A 24250-nucleotide genomic window follows, 5' to 3' on the forward strand; every position below is an offset into this window, starting at 1 on the left:
AAGTTTCGTTTGACGGATTCGGTGCCCATGGTTTCCATTTGTCTCAGTTGTGCAATGGTTCCGTAGTTTTAATGGAATCAATAGCGTAGTCGACTATGCTAGAGCTTCTGGCAAAACGACGGGTTCATTGCACAACAGACACAAACGGAAATCATGGGCACCGGATCCGTCACCATTGAAATCAATGGTGATGGAAACGGAAACCTCTGGTTTCCGTCGGTGTCAGTTTGTGTCTGCTCAGGGTCCCGTTCTGACGGAAACCTCCGATGGAACGTCAGAATGGAACCCCAACACAGATGTGAACGAAGCCTTATCTGCCAAAAGTGTTTGAGGTCATGTAGAATAAAGACTCTGACCTTCCATATAATGCATTGGAATCTACGTGTGTGTGTGTGTATATATATATATATACACTTCCATTAATTTTGCGGCCACTTGCATCATAGAGATATTCTTTATTTTTTTTAAAAGACAAATATTGTTTTAAAAATATATAGGTTTAAAAGGAAACTCTTAAACATTCGAAAAATATATATTCTTATTCTTCAATTGTAATGTTTTATATGATGATAATGATTAGAGAGACTACAAATTTTGCAAGGTAATGACCGGTCATGCATTTGCATAGAAAGGGAATGCTGCCCACAACCTCTCGCCTAACAATCCTATTTTCTCTGTATATATTCTATTTCTATATTAAGGTTCTATTCATAATGGTTCAATCATTTTACATCCAATAATTTATACTTTAAAACAAATGTGCTTAGTGCACCCAACTCCACCAAACTTACATTGCAATGGAAGTAAAGTATATGCATGCATACTATATACTATTCCAAAATTAATGTGAACATTGAGAAGTACGAGTAATGTTGACTTGTAATGAAAGATAAAAAGTACAAATCAGGTTACATTCTAAAGTGTGTTCTCAAGTAGTGTGCAGCCATTTTTATTTGTATGTGCAATATCTGCTTGTCCTATTGTCTCTTAGGCAAAGTATATAAAATGCTCATTTATAAAGGTGAACTGTGATTTTTTTTTAAATTAAATATTGTATTTAAGAGATGTTGAATGTTATGGAATATCAAAGTTTTGAATTATACACTCAGATGATGATGTCATCTTTTTGTCTTATTTAGGGTATCTGGGTCCCTGAAGGTGAGACCGTAAAGATTCCGGTGGCCATTAAGATCCTTAATGAGACAACGGGACCTAAAGCCAATGCTGAATTCATGGATGTAAGTAACATTGTGAGATATTACTGCTGACTGATCTCCAGGTTGAGGAGTATGGGGAGAGTCACTATAATATTCATATAAACTTGTACTTTTATTAGAAAAATCAAAACAGCAGCCATTTTTAAGAGTAAAAGTAGTTGGTGGCTGCATCACTTTGGATTCAAACTCCGGACTCATTTCTACTATTAGTTCTCTGGGGGATGTAAAAATAGTAAAGCTTACCCAACTGGGGAGGTCGATCAAATAGATGCCGCAGGGTAAAACCAGTACACACTGTGATATACCTTTTCTGAGGTATTTTTAATGAATATTTCTATTTAAGAAAATATTGAATATCAGATAAATACGATACCAGACTAGTAAAATTGACTTGGCAAATGGATCTTTTTTTTTTTTTAATCTGTTTTCTCTTTTGGGAAACAACTGTGTAATTTACGAAATTGCAGTTTTTGTGGCACAAAAAATTAACTGAAATTAATAGTGATACATCATTCACTCATCAGTGGCTATTCTCATTTAATGACTTAAAGTAATTTTAAATGATATATTTTTATATTATGTTATGTCTAAAAGCAGATGTAATGCTGAGACCCCTAACGTTCCAATCAAAGGAGACTTAATGGGAGGTGGTTTTAAAATGCCTATTTCTCTGCCCCACACTATCTTAGAAATACACAGATACAATAGACGTCTATGAAAAGATCCTGTGCTTTTAAATTACAAAAGCCTGTCAAATATGAAACTCATGAATGTTTCTTTTTCTTTTATACATAGTACATTCACCTTTTATTTTTTCCTATTCATAAAATAATGAAATAATAATTTCATGTCAGGGTGGTCCCTAATTCAGTGCAAATCAATACATTGTAGGCATTGAAGTGTTTAATCTGACAAGTGACTCCAACATAATCATCCCTTTCATGCACACAATGAACCAGCATCAATCACTTCAGAAAATGCGGAACCTTTAATGATGAGTGTGCCATCAGCGAGTCTTTTACATTAATGAGGAATCACTATGTTCTACAGCTATTGGGATACATGTGTCGCAGGCTAGTTGCGATGTCTTGGAGCTTTAAAAAAGTAATACTTATTGCTGAGTCCAAACAACTTCTATTGGAAACTTACCAGTTGGGGCTTTCTAGTGGTCCTCAAGATATAATATACATGACAAAGCATGATTATTGTAATTATTTAGAAACGTAAAATACAAATGCTGAGATAAATAGTAAAACATGTAAAACTTAAGAAAAAAACAATGTTTCATCCACAAAAAATCTTCCATGCTGTGGACCTATTTTACATTGGTGTCCTGAACTTAAGGTGTCTCTGTCTCTATACCCACAATATGTAATTTATCTCTTACAATATTTTACCTTGCGTCTCTCAAAAATTCTAGGTACCTTGAAACTTTATATTGTGCCAGTCACACAACTCCTGTACTAGCGGCAGCCACAGTCCCTCTATATTAACACCAATCACAGTGCTCGTACTTTACTTCCACAACCTTACCAAAATTATTTTATTCAGTGTCAAGACAAAAGTTACAAGTATGCGACCTATGGAAGGTTGCTCACTTGTATCGTCCTCCTCCTGTGCAAATCTCTATCATCAGGAATAAATTAAACTAAAAAGGGAAACATGCTTGAAAAGTGTGGTCCATGACTGAATACTCCTGGTGTTAGCTTGGTTTAGCTTCCGACGTGGGCTATATTGGCACAGGCTTCTAGTGTCTACAAGAGAATTCAGACATGGATAAGTATGAAAGTTTGCTTATAGAAGATTAAAAAATGACATTGTCTATTCATATTTATTGCTTGACATAGACACATTAGTAGACAGCAAAACAACTATGGAAACTTATTATACATCTGCCTCCCTTTTTAAGATAAAGTTTTTGAAGAAAGTTCTTGATAGTGTTAACTAATAATTTAAGCATCATGTTTAGTCTGTATCATTTCAAAAATAATATTTTGGTGAAGTCAAAATTTATGTTGACGAAGTTTTGAAAAGTACACGAGAAAGGCATTTCTTTTGTGATGTAAGAAAACTTGTGATAAATGTGTATTTTAAGTATTTTACATAGATAACGTAGGAATTTGTAGGAAAATATGCTATAGTAGTAGTTCTTAGTAAGAAGGTTAAAGGTAAACTACCACCAAAACGAAAGTTTCCCATGTGTTCCGTTAAGGTGCTCCGTATATCAGTCTCGTACCTGTTGTTTTTCTTGCTGCTCCTATCACTAAATATACAGTAATACTGAGTCCATTTCATATCAACAGTCTGAACCAGGCTTTGGTGACACACTTTTCCTACTTGAGTCAATGGAAAAATCCTGTGTCACTCATATAGGCACCAGAACTTCCTGTATGATAAGATTACATGAACTGTTCCACACAGGTTGTCCACAGAGGGGGACACACATTCCTATAACATTTACTGATGATTATTAGACAGGCTCCTGTCACACAGTTATAATAAAGGAGATCACAGTTTAACCTCCCAGGCTCAATACTTATAATCTCTAAGATGATTTAGAAGAATATTAAGAAGGATAATTGCACTGTCATGCCCATCAGGCAGAGATGGCATAACTCCCAATCATCCTGTGCTACGTAGGATTGTCCAGCAAGTGTGTCACAAAGTGGGCAGAGCATATGAAAAGTTTTGCATAAAGTGGGCCTTCTTGGAATGTTTTGCAGGCATTCCAGGGTTGATCGGAGCAAGGCTTAAAGTGTCCTGCGAGTGGCGGTGCAAATGTTGGGTGATTATAGAGATAATACTGCTCATTTAATGCTATGCTGAGGCATCATGGGATTGATAGCATAGCGCAAATGAAGTAGAAGCAGGATGAAATCTAAAATTCAATTTAAGAAAGGTGTCTGATCAGAAGCTGTCAGGAGGTCAGACTGCCGGGAAGTGACTACAAAAGAAATACAGAACTTGACATTGAGGTTTTCTTGGCTTTGGAGTGGAGGGTCTATTTATTTATTGCAGACTGAAGTGAGAAAAACATGTACTATATAAAACTAGACATTACAGTGCTATAGAAAGTGATAGCAGATCTAAAAGTGGTTACTTATACCCACAATGTCTTCAAGCAGTCACAGGGTTTGCTACACCATTTCAGACTGTGTTGCCCATAAAGGCACCTAACTAGTCTGAATATGAACCTGCATAGGGAACGTCAGGCAGTGCTAGTAAAATATCTATGTGTGGTAGTTGTTAGGAGTTACATGAATAATTAAAGGGGTTTTCCCATCAGGGATATGTCATAAATGTAACATAGATGCGGGTCCCACCTCTGTCTCTATAACGGGGCCCCCGAAACCCCTTTCTACCTTTCTGTGTTCCCACTGTCACTTGTGATTTCCGACCATGTTAGTAGAAAACATGCTACGCTGCTTCCGTAACTGCCATTCAGTTCTATGGGAGTTACGGAAACAGCGTAGCTAGGCTGTTTTCTACTTACATGGTTGGAAATCACAAGTGGCAGTGGGAACACAGAAAGGAAAATTGGTGTTCAGGGGGCTCAGTTCTAAAGATAGGTGGGACAGAGGTGGGACCTGCATCTATCTGACATTTATGGCATATCCTATGGATATGCTATAAAAGGCCCTGATGGGAAAACCCCTTTAAGGTAGAGAGGATAAGCCAGATGAGTATTAGTAGGAGTACTAGTATGTCTAGTAAGTTATATAATCAAAATTGTGTAGAGATTACAGATGAGTAAATCGATTTGTCAAAATCCAAAACTTTTGAGGTTTGCACGAATCACAGCCAAATGGTGGCCTGCATTTAATGAGTCTTCAGGGTGATTCGCAGTGAAATTATTCAGACTGAATTGAACCCGGGACTAATTTTCGGGATATTTACTTATCTCTAATAGAGACGTATCTTAAGGGAAAATTTTTCATTTTTTAATGCATGACTTACCATATTTTATACCTGTTTTCTCCCAGGCTGTGACATCATTTGAAAAGCATTATGCATTGCTAGCTCCCAGGGTACATAGGGACACTTAACACACATAATAAACAGCATGACTATGCTAGTAACAGGTACAAGATTGACATTCATGGAGAGAGGAGTTGGGGAATTGATAGCATGAAGTGTTTGTGTATATTTGTATACAGGTTCGGTGAGCTGGTGATCAAAGACGTCTTTCTATATTCGCGAAAAATGCTGAATATGGCTGCAACTTCCTTTCCCCAGTTACAATTGCAGCTCTTAAAGGGGTTGTCTCACCATAACAACTTCGGATAGGTGATAAGTGTTTGATCGCTGGGGGTCCCACCACTGGGATCCCCACTGATCTTAACAATGGGCTCCCAGTTCCATTCTCTATGGAACTGACAGAGTTAGCCGACTACAGCGTGACTGTTGGGGGTCCCAGCGATTAAACACTTATCACCTATCCTTCGTATAGGTGATAAGCTGTTATGGTGGAACAAACCCTTTAAGCACATATTTCTGCCAGGCAGACATCTAAATTCTTGAATCAATGCAATAACTATGACTAAAATGTCCAAGTGCTTAACATATAAGGATTTCTTCCCCCACTTTATAGCAGCTACACCAGACCGAAACTAATGAAAAAATGAAAATACCAGATGGAGTTATTGGCAGTGTTTTTCGTGTTGTGCCTGTAAGACAAGTGCTTCTCAGAAAGCAAAGAGCAGCCATTTTTTTGTATAAACAATAACTAGACACCCTCCCATCTGATTATTATTTATGCTCCGTGTTCATTGTTGAAACATATGTTGTAGTTTGTAATTTTAACTGGCCAGACAGTGTAATTTCCATAGATTCCAAGGATGTGCAAGAAATTACAGCATCTAATGAGAGTTATCAAATGCGGGCAACTTGCTAGAAAATTATAATGTAAAGGTTACACAATGTAAAAGACAAAGTTGGTCAACACCTCCTAACAAATGGCCAGGTGCTAATCGGCTGTGTCGGCAAATCAAACAAACACAAAGATGCAGAAGCACTCTACGGGCGCTAAGATATATGCAAACATTTAACATTTTTATTATTTTAAATTTAATTACTGCTATCTTCAACCCCATAAGGACCGAGCCATTTTAAAAAATGTTGTTTTCGTTTTTCACTCTCCGCGTTCCAAGAACACTAACTTTTTTATTTTTCCATCAATAGATTGGTGTAAAGGCTTATTGTTTCCGGGAGGAGATGTAGTTTCTAATGGCACCATTTGAAGTATGGGAAACTGAAAAAAGATTCTTTGCTTGCTGAAATTGGAAAAAACTGATAGTTTATTGGGTTTTGTTTTTACGCCTTTCAGCGTGCGGTAAAAATTACAACTTAACTGTATTCTGCGGCTCAATACAATTATGGTGACACCAAATTTATATAGGTTTTTTATATTTTATTACTTTAAAAAAAAAAACAACTTTTTGTTAAAAGAAAAATTGTTTTGTTTTACCACATTCTGAGAGTTTTAACTTTTTTATTTTTCCGTGGATTGAGCAGTGTGAGGGCTTATTTTTTGCCGAGATGTAGTTTTTATTGGATCATTTTTTGGTGCGTACAACTTTTTGATCACTTTTTATAAAAAAAAAATCCACGCTAGGTGACAAAAAAAAACTGCGATTTTGGCATTTTACATTTTTTGTTTTTTACGACATTCACCGTGCGAGTTAAATAATGGTATATTGTAATAGTTCGGACTTTTACAGATGCAGCAATATCAATTTTGTTTATTTTTCTTTTTTTGCATTACTTTAGTGTAAAAATGGGAAAAGGGGGGTTTTTTGAACTTTTAATATTATTTTTTTTCACTACTAACAACTTTATTAAACTTTTTTTTTTTACACATTTTATTAGTCCACCTAAGGGACTTGAACCAGCGATTGTCAGATCAATACTAATGTATTGCAGTATATTGTCATTTTCACAGGCTTCTGTTAAGCTGTGCCAGAGACACGGATTAACAGATGCAGACAAAAGGCAGACCTGGGGGCCTTCATTAGGCCCCTGGGCTGCCATGAAAACCACTAGCACCTCGTGATCGCGGAGTGGGGGCACCGATGAGCTGTCAGAGGGAGCTGACCACAGCATTTGAGGGGTTAAACGGCCAGGAACAGCACAATCGCTGTTCCTGGCCGTTAGTATGGAGCGCGCTCAGCCCGTGAGCGCGCTCCATACTTCCCTATGACGTTTATCACAAACATGCACGTGGTAATGCGTCAAGGGGTTAATATATTTATAAATGTGAGGTTCCTAGTGTACATTTTGATGAAATTGCGGACTAGCTTTGTCTTTTGCATTGTACTTTTTGGGGTGGTGACTGTCTACATCTTGGTTGTGCACTCCTCCCACCTGTTCAAGGCTGTTTTTAATAAGTATAGATTAAAGCTGCTTCCTACCTATCCTGAATAAATTTTGTAGGCCTAGGTTCAAGAGAGAGAGGTGAGTCTCCGCTTGTATAGTTATAATGTTTAGTGTAGGAACCTATCTGAATGTGGTCAACTTGACGTGGCAGATGGGCCCACACAATCAACCAGTGCCAAGCATTTACACAGAGATTTCATTACAACCACAAAATCTCATTACTCATCACAGAGCTCATTACTAAAAATGCCAGTTGTTACTATTTGGTCCAGAAGAGCAGAGATATGGAAATATGTGAGATACTGCTTTAGCAAAATCTAAAGTCACATAGTATCTCTCCTTCTATAACGGTCATATTAACCCTTTTCTGACCACCCCACGTAAATTCCCGGGCTGCAGCGCTGGTCCTTGTGCGAGCAGCCCGTTAATTGACATGTTCTCCTAACGGAGCGAGCAGGGATTCCCCTATGCCCGGCATCCCTCAGTACTGGCTGCTATCACAGCGGTGGTCCACGCCGATTAACCTCTTAAATGCGGCGTTCAATAGTGACCACCGCATCTAAGGGGTTATAACACCATCGGCATAAGTATTGCATACATAAGTATTGCAGGGTATTATATCAACGAACGGACAGTTGGACCTTCAAGTCCCTAGTGGGACTAAAAAAAAGTGTTTAAAAAGTAAAAGGAAATGTACAAAAATAAAAAAGTTAAAGTTTCAAATAATAAAATTAAAAATCGCTCTTTTCCCTTTATCAAGTCCTTTGTTATATGAAAAAAATAAAATAAACTATGCATAATTGGTATTGCTGAGTCCGAAATGGCCTGAACTATAAAAATATTATGTTATTTATCCCGCGGTGAACGCCATACAAAAACTAGAAAACAATGCCAGAATCGCTATTTTTTAGTCACTTCACCTCCCAAAAAATGAAATAAAAAGAGATCAAAAAGTTGCATGCACCCAAAAAATGGTGCCAATAAAAACTAAAGTCCCTTTTGAAAAAACACAAGTCCTCAGACAGCTTTATTGATGGGAAAATGAAAAAGTTATGGCTCTTACAATATGGCAATGCAAAAACATTTTTTTTTTTTAAAAAAGTGATTTTATTGTGCAAACACCGTAAAACCTTTTAACTGTTTATGAGATATTTGTCTTCAGTGGAATAAATTGTGCACTAAAATGGCACATTAGTGGAAAATCCACTTCGCATTAATTTCTAGTAAAAAAAACTTTTGGGTCAAAATACTCACTGCACCCTTTAAGAAATGCTTCGAGGGGTATAGTTTCCTAAACGGGGGTCACTTCTTGGGGGTTTGCTTTACCATTTGACCTCAGAGCCATGCAATTGTGGTCCAATGCTGTGAAAAATCACAAATTAGACCACAAATGCACATGGCGCTCTTTCACTCCTGAGCCCTGTCATGTGTCCAGGCAAATGATAAATGACTTGATGGGTATAGTTTCCAGAACAGAGTCACTTCCCTGGGTTTTCCACTATACTCTGGTACCTCAGGGGCTTTACAAATACGACATGGCGCCCAAACACCAATCCAGAAAAATCTGCGCTCCAAAAGCCAAATGGCGCTCCTTCCCTTCTGAGCCCTGCCTTGTGCCCAAACAGCAGTTTAGGGCCACACATGGGGTATTACTGTACTCTGGAGAAATCTAGTAAAAATAATTTTGTGGTGTTTTTTTTTATCTCCTATTACTCCTTGAAAAATTGGGAGCTAATACAACATCGTTTTTTTTTTTTTTTTAAACTAAATTTTTTATTTTCACTGGCTAATTCTAATCTATGAAACAGCTGTGTTGCACAAAATGTTCACTACCCCCTAAATGAATGCCTTGAGGGGTGTCGTTTCCAAAATGTAGTCACTTCTCAGGGGTCTCTATTGTACAGCTACCTCAGGGGCTCTGCAAATTCGACATGGCAGAAAATGATGCCAACATAAAGTAGACATTTGGCAAATGTGAACTAGTAACTGTTTTGTGTTGTATTACTATCCGTCTTAGGCTCTGATGACATCTGCGTTGGGGTCCCGCTCTGACGTTCCGTCGGAGGTTTCCGTCAGAACGGGACCCCGAGCAGACACAAAATGACACTGACAGTGACCAGAGGGTTCTGCCTCCATCACCATTGATTTTCATCAGGCCAAATTTATTTGTGGCCTGATGAAGACGCAGGTTCTGCGTTGAAACGCGTTGCCCTTCTTTGCAAAATAAATCCACTTATTATTACTCCTTTGTGTAGCACTTTCCTATATCCATTTTTAATATATATTTTTTTCTAAAAAATATATACTCTTTTAAATGGCTCCTGTAGATAGCGCCACACTGCTCCCTTGTAGGTAGTGGCACACAGCCACTTGTAGATAGCGCCACACAGGCCCCTTTGTAAGCAGCGCCATAAATCCCACAGCCCCCTTGTAGGTAGCGCCACACAGACCCCTTGTAGGTAGCGCCACACAGCCCCTTGTAGGTAGTGCCACACAGGCCCCTTTGTAGGCAGCGCCACAAAGCCCACAGCACCCTTGTAGGTAGCGCCACACAGCACACAGCCCCTTTTAGGTAGCGCCATACAGCCCCTTGTAGGTAGTGCCACACAGGCCCCTTTGCAGGCAGCGCACAAAGCCCACAGCCCCCTTGTAGGTAGCGCCACACAGCCCACAGCCCCCTTGTAGGTAGCGCCACACAGCCCCCTTGTTGGTAGCACCATACAGCACACTTGCAGGTAGCACCACACAGCCCCCTTGTAGGCAGCGCCACACAGCCCACAGCCCCCTTGTAGGTAGCGCTACACAGCCTACAGACCCCTTGTAGGTAGCACCCCCCTTTCTGTAGGAGCGAAATCTCCCTTTGGCCGGGGATTCTGCTCCTGGAGAAAACAATATAAATTAATGTATCAGATTGGTATCTGATTGAACCTGTCCATCTATTTGGTGTAATAAACTCCCTTGGCCGAGTTCCAGTGACATCCAGTTCATATGACTGCCTGGCCAATCAGAGAGCAGAGCGGCATATTTGTATTCCTTCACTTCTATTCACTAGGTGCCAGGTGGTGCATGTCCTTAGTCTACAGCGACGTCTTTTGGCGTCGCTGTAGAAGAGGCTGATGAACGCTCCTGTGAGCGCTCATCGTCTAAGCCGGAGCTGTAACTGACAGCTCCTGATCTTAGAGCAGCCTGCTAAATATAGCTGGGGTCGGAAAACATTCGGACCCCAGCTGTTTAACCCTTTAATCGCTGCGGTCCGTGATCGCGGCAAGATCAAAGGAAACCCCCTGTTTTGATCTCGTCATCGGAAACCCGGTGACGTGATCAAACACCAGGGAATCCCTCTGCAGTCAGCCCTGGGGACCTACAAAGGACCCCAGGGCTGTCTGTTCAGTTTGCCTGCTGTTAGGGCCCACTATGTGCTGCCCTAACAGCAGCATGTGTCATAGTGACACAGTATGATGTATTAGCACACAGGAGTATGCTAATACATTATAAGTAAACAATAAAGTTCTAAATAAAGTTATCCCTTAATGGGATTAAAAAAATAATAAAAAAAAGTAACAAAAAGAAATACATTTAAAAAAAGCAAAAAAAATAAATATATATTTTGCATAAAATATATTTTATTGCCCCTACACTAAATAAAAACAAAAAAACCTACACATATTAGGTATCTTAATGAACGTAATAATCTGAAGAATTTATCTAAAAGGCTATTTAGCGTGAAACGTGAACGGGATAAAAAATAAACAAGAAGAACTATGCCAAGAATCGCTTTTTCTTATATTCACGCCGTAAAAATAAATTTTTTCTACCTCCAAACTGCGAGGAAAAAAAAATACTTTTTCTCCCGCATAAAACAAGGCCTTGTCAATGAAAAAATAAAAAAGTTATGGCTGCTGAAATGCAGAGAGGTAAAAACTGAAAAATGTAGCTGGTCATTAAGACCTTTTCAGGCCCGGTCATAAAGGGGTTAAAGAGAAATAATGGCTAAAGACCAATGAATGTGCACATACCACATAGCCTCAATGCCTAAGAATATGTTAATTCTTTAATAACCCTCTGCTATTAATACAGTGACTTCTACTTTAGCTGAGTCAAGTTTTTGAACCATAAGGAAATCTGTTTATCCTAAAAAAATGAAAGCTTCTTTTAATGCATGGAGCACAGAAAGAAAAGAAAACTTTTTCAAAGAACTGCTTTTCTAGAGGCTATTTTCTAATTTTTTCTGATGGCAAGCATTTCTCAAAAGCATTCCTCTTCACATAAGTGATAGGTGAAGCCACTCCACTCTTATTTGTTAGATATTTGATGCCACTGCTTGCTTATAAAGAAAAAGTCATATCCTCAGTTCACCTTCGAGGGAAGCGCAATTTCTTAAGAGCGCATGAAAATTCAGATACAGAAGCTAGTTTAATACTTACTGTCAAGCAACCATTAAACACGAACTGTTCATTCACCAGCTTTCTTTCTATTAGCTGCTCCATCAGTTTGTATAAATCTGTCTTTATGGCCCATAATTATCTTTCATCTGCCCTTTCATTATCTGCTCTGCAAGCAGCAAAGACAATCAAGCTGCCCATCATATGGCTATGATCTGAAAGTCAGGCCATATGACTTGCGATCTGGGGTCACTGGAGGGGTTCCAGTGACAGGTTGACATGTAGAGCTTTAAGTGACAGCAGATTCATCAGAATGTGAGTAGGGTGAAAAAAATCTGCATTTTCACCTTGAAATAAAAATATCTATCCAAATATCTGCCACTTTATCTAGTCATAAATACATAGTTCTATGTCATGGTTTACGGTATCACAGGAAGGAACCGGTGCACCCTTAGTGTAATGTAGCTCGGTTACTTTCCAAAAACATGATCATTACCATGTAAAAATGTATACAGTACTCTTTATTACCAATAAGTCAGTTTTAAATAGAATGCCATGTATCATAAATTGGAATATCTGAAATTAGTTAACAATTTTTCCAAGGATTGGGAGATATAAGTGCATTTGAAATCATTTTTAACTTTACATGTATCTGAAATGTTAGAAACGTAAATGCTATCAGTCTACAAGATATCTACAAAATCATTTCCAGAAGGAAATGAGAAAGCCGAAGATGGATGTGATCCCGCTGCAAAGAATAGGTTAATGGTGTGATAAATTGTGCGCTAAGGAAAATGCAAAGGGAAAGTAATTTGGCAATGGGGCACTCCATTTTTTTGTACCCCTTACCTCCTACTAATGGATCCCTAATGACTGTAATGACATAATGTGTGTTAGTAAATACATTGCTTGATATCCTATTCAGGAGAGAGATGAACGGAACAGCATGAAGGGAAAAAAAAAAATCTTTACAAACCTTCAAGGTCCACAATACAAGCAATTTACGCTAAAACTACTGGACTAATTTGAGATGGAATTTTTCTATTCTGTTCTTCACAATGAGGCTGTTTCTAAGGTAACACGTCTGACTAGGTGACATAATCACATAATGAGATTCATTACCCCTTCCTTCCATGAAGCAGGAAACAGTCTTCAAGTGACTCTCGCGATTGGTATCACTAACGTTACGTGGCTGCCATCTTTCTGTGGATAACACAGAATGATGATTATCCCTTATCGCAACCTAAATCCTTCTCTGTCTAATATCTTAGGCACGTATCAAGGATGCTGTTAGCTGAGGGAATAATACATATAAGAATGCCTAGGACTGTAGTTCAGGATTGGTGACATATGCGTGATTATTTACATACATATGACTTTATAGACCATTTGACACACGCAGGTAACTGAAAAAGTTCTAGTCACAAAAGACCAGGAATAGATCTATTTACTGGAGGAGTTGACCAAATATATTTTTAACCTCATTATTAAAAATGGAATAACAACTAGAACAAGAATATTTTTTCCAAGACCCTTTCTATTGTCCTTATATCTCTTTTTTTTTTTTTATTCCTCCCATGCTTCCTTATGTACCATGATCCATCTGTCATTTTCTTGGCCCATTATCAATCTACCGTGCAATTATTCTGCAATTACTTACTAGTTTACCTCCCTCCCTTTTTTTTTTTTGTCTCTGCAAACTCAGTCTTTCATCTTAAAACTACAATTTCCGTTCTTTGGAGTGTACATTAATACTCCTCCTCCAAGGTAAAATCACTTGGTCATTACCCACTTATTACCATTTTTTCCTTTGGCTAGTTTCATATAAGTTGGAATATACTCATAAATATTCAGTCAACTGCTTGATAAACCTCTTCTGGTCTCCATGCTTTGTATTCGATAGAACTGGTTGTACCCAACATTTCTAATGTTCTTTTTGCTCCAATGAATACTAATGTGAACCTGTTCATTGTACACATTAGACTATCCATTGTGTCTACATCCTCTTTGCTCCTATGATTTAATATTGACAATCCCTTTTTTGTATCTGTCTATATAATGTGGAGCCACCACTTCCTTCTAAGATTTATATTTTTTACAGTTTGGTTTTCAGGACCATCTCTATCTTGATACCCAGCACTTCATCCGCTTTCTCTCTCAAAGACCCTTGTAAATACTCAAGAGCTCTTAGCTGTCCACTCTCTTATATTTTTAATTCTAGAAATGTTAAAAAGCTTCTAAAATATTAATAGATGGTGTTATAGCCTTCTACCATGACTACTTTTTTTTTTTATAGAATTTTTATAGCATTTTCTTAAATATGTTTCATTTTATAAATCATATAATATTTTCAACAGTAGAACAGTCTATCCATCGTACGATTTGTATCTATCAACTGCTATGCTTTATTTCCCCTGATAATTGCATACCAAGAAAAGCTACAGCATATTTTGAAGAAACGCGTAGGGATAGCACAAATTTATCGTGTTGAGTCAGGGTTTTGTAGAGTGAGAGTGATTGCTCAAAAATCCTTTTAAGGCTGGTATACTGTTACAGTAGCGATCTGAAATTATTTGAAGGGTTACGTTAGAATGAAGGGTAGAATCGAGAGTCAGAAAGACGAAGTTTGGAATCCAGATAAGACAATTATGTAAACAGTATAGTATCTGAGGTAACCCCATGAGTTTTATTGTAATTGGGAAACGTTTCCTATTAGTGGCTTTGGTTTGTAATTCTTTTTATAATCAGTGGAGTAATATTAAGCTTTTTATAATCTATAAGAGATTTAGCAATTTTTATTCCCAAATATTTCAAAGTCAGAGACACAGTTAAGGAAGTTTTTTTCATATTGTAATGGATCGTCAATATTTGTAAGAATTGCAGATTTGGTCCCATTTCTTTTGATACCTGAATATCTTCCAAACGTTTCATTTATATCCATTGCCTTTTCAAGAGAGCATTTAACAGTATGTAAAAGTAAAAGAATGTCATTGGCATATAGTGTACATTTTTCCTCTCTTGTTCCAGATGTAAATCCCTTTTTCTCATGGCTATTTCGAATATATAAAGCCATCAGATAGATGATAAGAGCAAACAACAGTTGAGACAGGAGGACTTCCTTGCCTCAATCCTCTGGCAAGCTCAAACCCAGTTGATGTGCCTCCATTTATATTTATTATAGCTCTAGCTCCTGTATATATCTTTCCACCCTTTAAATATTGGACCAAATCCAGATTTGGTTACTACACATAGCATGTAGACCCACTCAACCAGTCAAAAGCCTTTGCGGCATCAAGCGAGACAACAACACCCTCCTCCCCCGGCATTTCCTGTAGGTTGCAGATTCCAAAAGAGCCTTCGGACATTGTTTATTGTCGTTCGCCCAGGAATAAATCCTGCTTGACCCAAGTTAATTACAAAACGGTACAGTATAATCTGTTAGCAAGTACTTTTGCTAGTATTTTATAACCACTAATTAAAGGGGACATAGGCCGGTTAAGAGGCGGGAACCAAAATACCTTTATCAAGCTTCAAGACTAGCATTAGCAGGGCCTCATTCATAGACTAAGGTAAAGCAGATACAACATATGAATAACTAAATACTTACGGCAATATTGGAAGCAGTTTATCTACAATTTTAAGTAAAATCTCAGTTGGAATTTCGTCAGGGTCGGGAGATTTGTTCTTAGGTAGTGCTTTTACAGTCTGCCTCAACTCGTCTATATTGAGGGGAGCTTTTAATGTAAGTCTCTTTGTACTGGTGTCCATTTTGGGAGTTGTACTTTATTCAATACCATCCCATCAATAGTGTATTTTTGTACTGATGTATACAAATTTGACAAATAAGCAATCAATTCAGTTTCAATAAAGAATCTAACCATTAGGACCTTTCCTTCTTTGTCTTTAACAGCATCTACAGTATATATGATTTACTGTAGTTTGTTGAACTTATATCAATTTTGCTAACAGACGTTCAGAAGTATCCCCCTCCAAAATACTGGGGAGACCTTGTAAATAACTTTTTGAGAGTTTATTTATTTATTTAAAACAAAGTACTTTCAAGCATGCTTTGAAAGTATCCCACACAAGGCTGGGATTTTCTGATGGTCTATGATTTTCAATGAAACATACATTTTAGAAATCAGATTCATGTGTCTGTCCAGTAATGTCAACCAGAAAGAATTGATTTTAAAAAGACATAACCCCATTACCTGTGAAGACTTAATTTTAAGAATAATGGAAGAATGGACCTCTTGGCCGATGTACAATTTTGGTTTTTATGAAGAGTAAACCCAAATCATTTGTCAAAACATAGGGCTACATTTATTAAAGAAGCACTCCCACAATTTTTTTTATTCTCTGGCCTGTTGGAAACGCGCATTATGTAAATTATGGTGAAGGTAATTTTCTTACCAGTGTCTGTATTTGTGGGTTATCCACTCTCTTCTGGTCCTCCGCTGTGTCATGTGACCAGCAATAGGACTCTCCAACTGCCACAGCGTCTCATGTGTGGACAGGAAGTGCGTTTTTCCATTCATTCCTATAAGGCTCACATCGAGGCTGTGATAGTAATGAATGGAGAAACTGACTTCCTGTCCACACATGAGACGCTGCGGCAGTCGGAGAGTTGATTACCTTGCTGTCACATGGGCTGTTGGTGTGGAACCCAACCACAATTTAAGTGCATATTCTTACAGACAAATAATAATGCAAAGGCAACACTATATAGGTTCACGTGGAAGGTGGAATATTATATTGTCAAAAATTGCCTAGGTTTAATAGCTACAATATCATAATGTGGGAATGTATTGGTATTAGATATCATATATGAGACAGCTAAGGGACAATATTATTGTCCGTTCATGAAAACGACAAACTGCTTTTTCAGACAATTATGTTCAATAAATACGAGAGGATAAGTATTTGACTAATTAAGTGATCTCTTTAACAATTTTCGTTAACTCTCTCTACTTTCTTTGCCCAACCTACACACATTGTGCACCAGCCAAGAGGTCATTGTATGTAATAAACATCTTAACTCATAAGTGTGTTTTGCTATTGGCTAATTCTTCCTCTATGATTAATACTCCACTTTATGTAACCTTTTTGAACCCATTCCATTAGACATTGAGAAATAATTACTAGCTACAAGTGTAAGATTTACATAGGTTGGTTTCCTCGTGCCCCTCTACTCCTCAGCATGATGCCTTTCTGACTTTTGTGAGACTGGGCTTTTATAAAGACGTTCTGAGATGTGCCACTGCTGAATTTTGTGCTGGAACAACATAGTTCCCATTATTTTCTGTACAGTGTAAACTAATGGTAGCTCAACATATAAAGAAAATATCTAAAATTTATTTCTTTAATCACCTTAATAATTAAAGTCTAAGGATTAGTATTGTGTTTTACATGTCACATGCATATGACATTCTTTTTTCTCTGAGTGGCCTAGTCGAGGGATTACGAGGCCGTCATGTGGATTTTGATTAGATCTCTAAAAGTATTTGAAGATCTGGTTATATTGCAAAGAATATATAAGCTAACCATTTCCGATGAGTATTAAAGGGAACCTGACCTGGCCCTAATAATGGTAAACTAATGGGTACAATTGAGCATAAATAAACTCCCCTTTCCAAGTGCACTTGCAGCTGGAATAAATCCTACCACATATGCTAATGAATACATATTACAACTCAATTTAGTAAGTAATCAGCCCAGAGAGAGTTCATGTGATACACTAGAAATGTTTCACCTTTTATTATTCAGTAACTATCTTATGTTACTGTAAATTACACCAGAATAAGCTGACCATAGCTGGTAGTAATCCTTGACTTGCGCCATCTTGACATGTTGTAAACAACAACATGCCACGATATGCTGTAAAATAATACTATAGTAATATCTATCTCCTCAATTATAAATAGAAAGATCCATCTTGGAATTTCCCCTTTCAAGTTCTCTTTTGGGAGAGCTGCATGTTTTCCTTGAGGATATCAGCCCATAAGAGTGGGTTCACATATGGGTTAGGTGGTGCAATAGAGTGTCAAAGAATACTGCAAAAATACAGCTTTGAATATGCATATTACTTTGAGCTTAATATAATTTTATTTATTTTTTATTTTTAAAACACCCGTGGTTGGACATGCTGTGATTTAAAAAATAAAATGTCTGCAGACCTTTATAGTAGCATAGTGATAGTTAAAGGCAGCACAATTTAGCAAAATGGTTGCAAGCGGCTGCCGCTACGTGTGTCCTCACCAATACAGATTTACTATCATTTTCTTTATTCAGCTGTGATTTGGCAGCCAGAGATCGAAATTGCTGCAATTACTGCAACCAGAGCTTCTCCCTTCTCTAGATTCCGGGTGACTATGCCAGTCTCCACAATTTCAAGGAGTTCCAACATAGTCACGGCTTCTTTCAGAACCTGTTACTAGGCAACAGCTGGAACATATTTAAGAGCTGTCTAACAAACAGAGCACAGAGTAAAATACATTAGGGAGTCTGAATGACTCCCTAATGGTTAATTACAACAGGGAACTTCACTTTTTGATGCTTGAAAGGGGTGTGAGGACCCCAAAACATTACACGGTTGTGCTGTTACGCCCATTTTCCTCCTAGCAGCATCTCCGCTTGAAATTGAATCATATGGGACCACGAAATAGTGTTTTATTACACTTCGACTTTGTGTCCACTACTGAGTGATTATGAAAGTAAACTTTTGCTATTGAAAAATCATATAAAGTATAAAGAAAAAGAAAATAATTAACATAAAGAACGTCTACTGCGCAGTTATTTCATGAAACGCCACTGTTTGCCAGTCTTCCTTTGAAGCGTTAAGCAAACTGGGATGTAACTATCAAACTATATATATTTTTTGAAAAGTTAACTAGTTTTAAAGAATACTTTATGCATAAATTACAAAACATGACAGCAGTGACATTTCGATTTTAAATTTGGGTTTAGCGATGGATTACTTGTCTGACAAGGTTGCCTTAAAAGCCTGAACAGAAAAAAAACAATAAAAATATTGGTATTTCGTTACTTAATTGAAGTAATTTGAGATTAAATGCATTCTCAATGTCTTTGGGGATGTAATAACATTCCAACTCCCACTGCTTTTTCAAGCCCTCTAGCTACGATATGACTGAAAGATATCATTGAATACAGAAATGTATTTCATCGTCATTAGAAGTTTATCAGGACCTGGCATGTGATCTATTCTCTTTACATGCCTGATAAAATAGAAGTGAACACATTGTGTGGGTTGCCTGCGGCAGGTGACTTGACCAGCTGTGTACTGGTCAGTGTCATGCATTTTTTAAGCTAAAATGCCAACTTGTAGACAAGTTTGGTCCCTTATAAAATGGAACATGCTATTCATAGGGGGATCTTTGGCATGTAAGAATTTTTTCTTTTATGTTTCTTGAGGAAGGATACATCAATGTGCCTTCGCGTAGACGAATAGAAGATACTTTGTTGATGTCCCTCATTAGCAGTATGTGTCAAGTTTCCATAGCCAAAAGAAATTGTATTCCCTTGGTACAATGTAAAAGTGAATTATTTAATGTAGAACATGAATATCACAGAAAGTGGTGCACATTGCTTCCTAGGAATATGTCGGCATATACTATGAAGTGTGGCTGTCCTTTGAAATACACCTTAGAATATAACATACATTTTTTTTGTTGGGTTCTTCAAGAATTCAAAATATAACACAAAATATTAGGCACATGAATATATTATTAAAGAGTCATTACACTTTTAATTACAGAAATGAATTCCCTAGTTTACAATGATTCATTCAATGTTATGTTGTAATAGGATCCCAGCTATGTCTCTTAATACACAGATCTTTTGTATGCATGCACGGATTTAATAAAAAAAACATAAATTTCTATAACACAATGCTGTACATTAAAGGCGGATTTATACAATTAGAATTTAACTTAATGACCCTGTTAGATAACTGTGTTTTAAAGTGTGTGCTTATTATAGTCCAGAGTCAGGGGGCTCAGTGGGGCCATACTCCCCTAAATGCTTCTTTAATGATTGGGCACATCACATGCAGCTTACTGTCAGAGAGAGAGAGGGGACACATCACTGAAGAAGGTGAGTACACGACTGGCAACCAGATATTAACCCCCTCTTGTACTATAGACTGCCAAGGAAGGCTCATTGCATTACCTTAGACCACCAGGGAATCAGGTATTAAACGACTCATTACCCTAGATCACCAGGGCCATCCACCATTATGGTGGATGGTGGAATCAACCTCTTTCCTACCTTAGCGCACCAGGGAAGCAGACATTAACCCCTCCACTACCCTACACCACCAGGGCTGGTGCTATTAACTCCTCCACTATCCCTAGACTAACGGCGAAACTCCTTTTTATTGTCTAAACTTGGGTGCGTTTTATAGTCTGATGTGTCTTTTTGTCTGAAATATACAGTTTTGTCCGTGATATGTCATAAAATTCTCCATTGTTACATTCCACTAGCTTCCCCTCTTCTACTGCTTGTTTTAATGTCACAGTAGCTCTGGCATATATTTGTTCTCCAGGAAGGTAAAAAAAATAGCGCTATTGGTCCTTACTAAGTACTTGAGGGAAGAAACTATGGCAGGACGCACACACATAAAACAAGGTTAATGTAAAGGGTAAGTTTATATGTTTTAGTAAGATACGATCATCAGTAGGAAATGCTACTTTCGTGGCTGCAGTCTATGAAGGCCTCAAGGATTAGCTCTTTAATGTAAAGTACTTGGTGCTAATATTACAGTGTGAGTATTGTTTAGGGTTGTGAAGTTTCTATTCATGTGTTTTTGCTTCAATTTCCCATCTCAGTCTGTATGACATCTTACAGAGTGCTGATAACTATGGCAGCCGAGCACCATCCAGATGCCTTTTTAAGGCTTGCAGTCTGCCATGTCTCTTGAGGTTGACTGCTTGGAGATGCTCAGAGGAAACTTCTGGCTTCGCTTCTCCTATGCCTATTTTCTCTTCAAATATTTGTTTTTCTGATTCTTGCTCCTTCTGCCTGGTTTTAATTTACATAAAAAAACTGCCGAGTTTTTATTAGACCTCTACAGTATATTCTAGCCCTGTCTAATACTTTATAGTAAAATGTTGAGGAAATAAATGTTAGTATCTTCTCTTTAATGCAGTCTTTACAAAAATATGTTTTACCAGAGCAAAACCAACAGTCACCTTATGTTTTTACAGTATTTATTCTAATTTATTCAAGCATTAGAGGCACAGACATTGCTCATTTTAATTGGCTTGATCATAAAAAAAACCTGAAATAATACCACATATATTGAAAATTCAAAGAAGGTCTGTCACTTCAACAGACATCTGATGGATTAAATTGCAACCCCACCCCGAAGTGCTACTGAGTAATATATTGTATAGCCTCAATCCCCTAGGCCTGTTAGAGCCCACCTGACCAGTTCTGAAGAACTCCATAATGTAGGAGCTTTCATGGGAGCCTTGTAGAACATTACATGATCCATCCTAGATGATCAACACTGAGTGAGAAACCACCATAAGTGCCCATTGGAATATGTAGCATGCTTAATTTTTTCAACTGATTGGTCCCTTTAAATGGAAGGTTTGCCCCTACAACCGCTAGTATAGCTCATGTTAAGGATTTGACATTCATTTAACTAATATAACTATACGTTATTGGCAGATTTTCTTGAAGCCCCTTGTTTTGTACATAGTTATGTTTAAGCCCAATAGAAAACGGTTTCTGACAGCCACAAATTGCTTCATTTAAATGACTATGTATTTGGATGGCACTGTTCTGTAGACTAATATCCAAGAAAATCCGTGAATGAGCTCTTGTTATGCAGCTGCCAACATCCTACAACTAAAAAAAAGACATCATTCTCCTAAAAAATTCCTTGGAGAAACTCTCCCTTTCAGCTAGTTAGGCTTGCCAAGTCTGAACTGGCTTCCTCTCAAAGGCTTCTCCAGCACATTTCTGTTTTCTGCATGCAATTACCATGTTATCCAATTTATACTTAAGACTTTATATCTGGATTGTGAGACACATCCGCAATAAAATATGTTGTGAGTGAACGTGAATGTAAAAAGATAATAACGCCGACATACAACATGATGACTTTGTCAGTACCAGATTAAAAGACAAAATATGCCTTTCGAACCATCGTTTCCGTCATTGTGAAATAAGGGCATTCCAACCACTGCGTATTACCTACAATACACCAGGAAAGATAGCTGGACCTCACTGCATGTCAGGACATTTTATATGGCAGTATTATTTATGCTCTTTCTTGTAATACTATTTAGACACTGTATGACTGTAATATTTGTCTGCACACTATGTACTATGTAGTAAGGTATGGGCACCTATAGCAAGAGGAAGGGGTCCTACTCATACTTACAATGTGGTGCTTGACCTAACCAATCAACTGGTTTTGCCCAATGTAGAAGGTTTTTCTTTCTTAATAATGAATACATTTTTGGCGTAGAGACTTTAGTGTACAATTGCAAACACTCCATGAGAGAATCAAATATGAGAACAGCTCACTCTGTAGAGCACTAATGTGATGTTCTTATGTAGCATCATTTTGGAGACACTTTACAGATCATATTAAAGGGAATAGTATACTGAAAAAGAAAAACAAGCAAGTGCTTCATAGTACCTGCTTCTTCTTCAGGCATGTATGTACAGAAATTAGCTGTTAATAATAATAAACGAACCCCTTAATGGGGTTATCCGAGATTTTTTTTTTTTTGTACATTTAAAACCACATTGCTGATATTTACAATTTCATAATATACTTACCCTTGCAATCTTGCTTCTGTTCTCCGCTCTGGCAGCTTTTTCCTGCTCATCACATGAGCTCCGACGTCACGTTTTCTGCCTCCTCCACTGTCGTGTCGTATACCGATCACATGGTCTCGGACCAGAGAGACCTCGGGTGGTATACGACACGTCACTGGTGATGTGTCGTTTCTTCGGGTGCTGGTTCTTTAGTGCCCGCCCAGCCTATGTGGTTGTTCACTGTGAGCGCGCCTGTGCGTGTTCACGGTGAACAAGGACGGCACCTGCGTATGACTATCCCGGTCTACGGGGTACAATGTCAGCACCGGCACTTTTATGTTTTAGAACTACATACACTGCCAAAGCCTACACATAGTAGGCTTTGATAACGGGTTATCAAACCCGCGGCACACGGGCCGCATGCAGCCCTCGAGGCTGTTATCTGCTGCCCGTTGCTCCCTAGGGAGAGGACAGAGCAGACCCAAGGAGGAGCCTCACAACGCTAGTATAGGCTCTGCTCCGATATCAGGGGATTCCTCAGAGTCTATAATAGTATACTGTATAAGATTACTGTCTGCTGGGGTCCTGTATCTAAGCCTACATTGTGTTAGACTTAGATACAGGGTCTAACAAATAGTGTCACACATGGACCCTACATGCACGCTCATTACAGCCTGCAAAGCATGCAGGGAAAAAAGTTTCATCAGAAGGAAACATCAACAAACTGGACCTGGAGTGCATGTAAACAAACAGCGCTAAATTCAAAGAAGATATGTGGTAAGTGGATTTTTTTTTAAATACTGCTTTATTTCGGTTGTCTGTATAAGGGGTAATGTATGACACACTTTTTGAAAATTTGATCGTATCTCGGATAACCCCTTTAATACCAAAGGTATTTTAAACCATAATGACCAAGCAATATAACTATAACTTTTTTCTTTTTCCGTCAACATAGCTGTATAAGAACTTGTTTTTTCGCGAACAAGTTGTATTTTTTTAATAGCACCATTTTGGGGTACTTATAATTTATTGATCAATTTTATTAACTTTTTTGGTGGGGTAATAGGAAAAATACCTGAAATGTTGCCACTCTTCTTTGTGTCTTAAATTTACGCCATTTACCGTGTGGTATAAATAACATCATAACTTTGTTCAGTGGGTCGTTACAATTGCAGCGATACTATTTTTAGCTAGTTTTTTTATGTTTTACTACTTTTACACAGTCTATTTTTCAAATTGTTTGTTTTTATGTTGCCATATTTTAAGAGTTATAAGTTTATTATTTTTCTGCTGACATAGCTGTATGAGGGCTTTTTTTTTTTGTGGGACAACTTGTAGCTTTTTTTCGTACCATTTAGGAGTACATGCGACTTTTTGATCACTGTTGATCAAATTTTTTTTTTTAAAAGGTTGGATGAACAGAAAACAGCAATTCTGGCATTGTTTTTTTTTTTTTTTTTTTACGCCATTCACCGTGTGGGT

General features: G+C 37.8%; 1 protein-coding gene across 2 annotated transcripts in view; it reads left to right on the top strand.

Annotated features, from left to right (window-relative positions):
* Positions 1-24250, top strand: part of ERBB4 (erb-b2 receptor tyrosine kinase 4) — a 765761-nt gene that overhangs the window by 628575 nt on the left and 112936 nt on the right. For both annotated transcript variants that reach the window (XM_075829649.1, XM_075829650.1), the window contains exon 19: positions 1140-1238. In XM_075829649.1, the coding sequence (XP_075685764.1) occupies positions 1140-1238 (99 nt within the window). The remainder of the gene's footprint in view (positions 1-1139; positions 1239-24250) is intronic.

This window comes from Rhinoderma darwinii, chromosome 6 (genome assembly GCF_050947455.1).
Source record: "Rhinoderma darwinii isolate aRhiDar2 chromosome 6, aRhiDar2.hap1, whole genome shotgun sequence".
NCBI classification, from domain to species: Eukaryota; Metazoa; Chordata; class Amphibia; order Anura; family Rhinodermatidae; genus Rhinoderma; species Rhinoderma darwinii.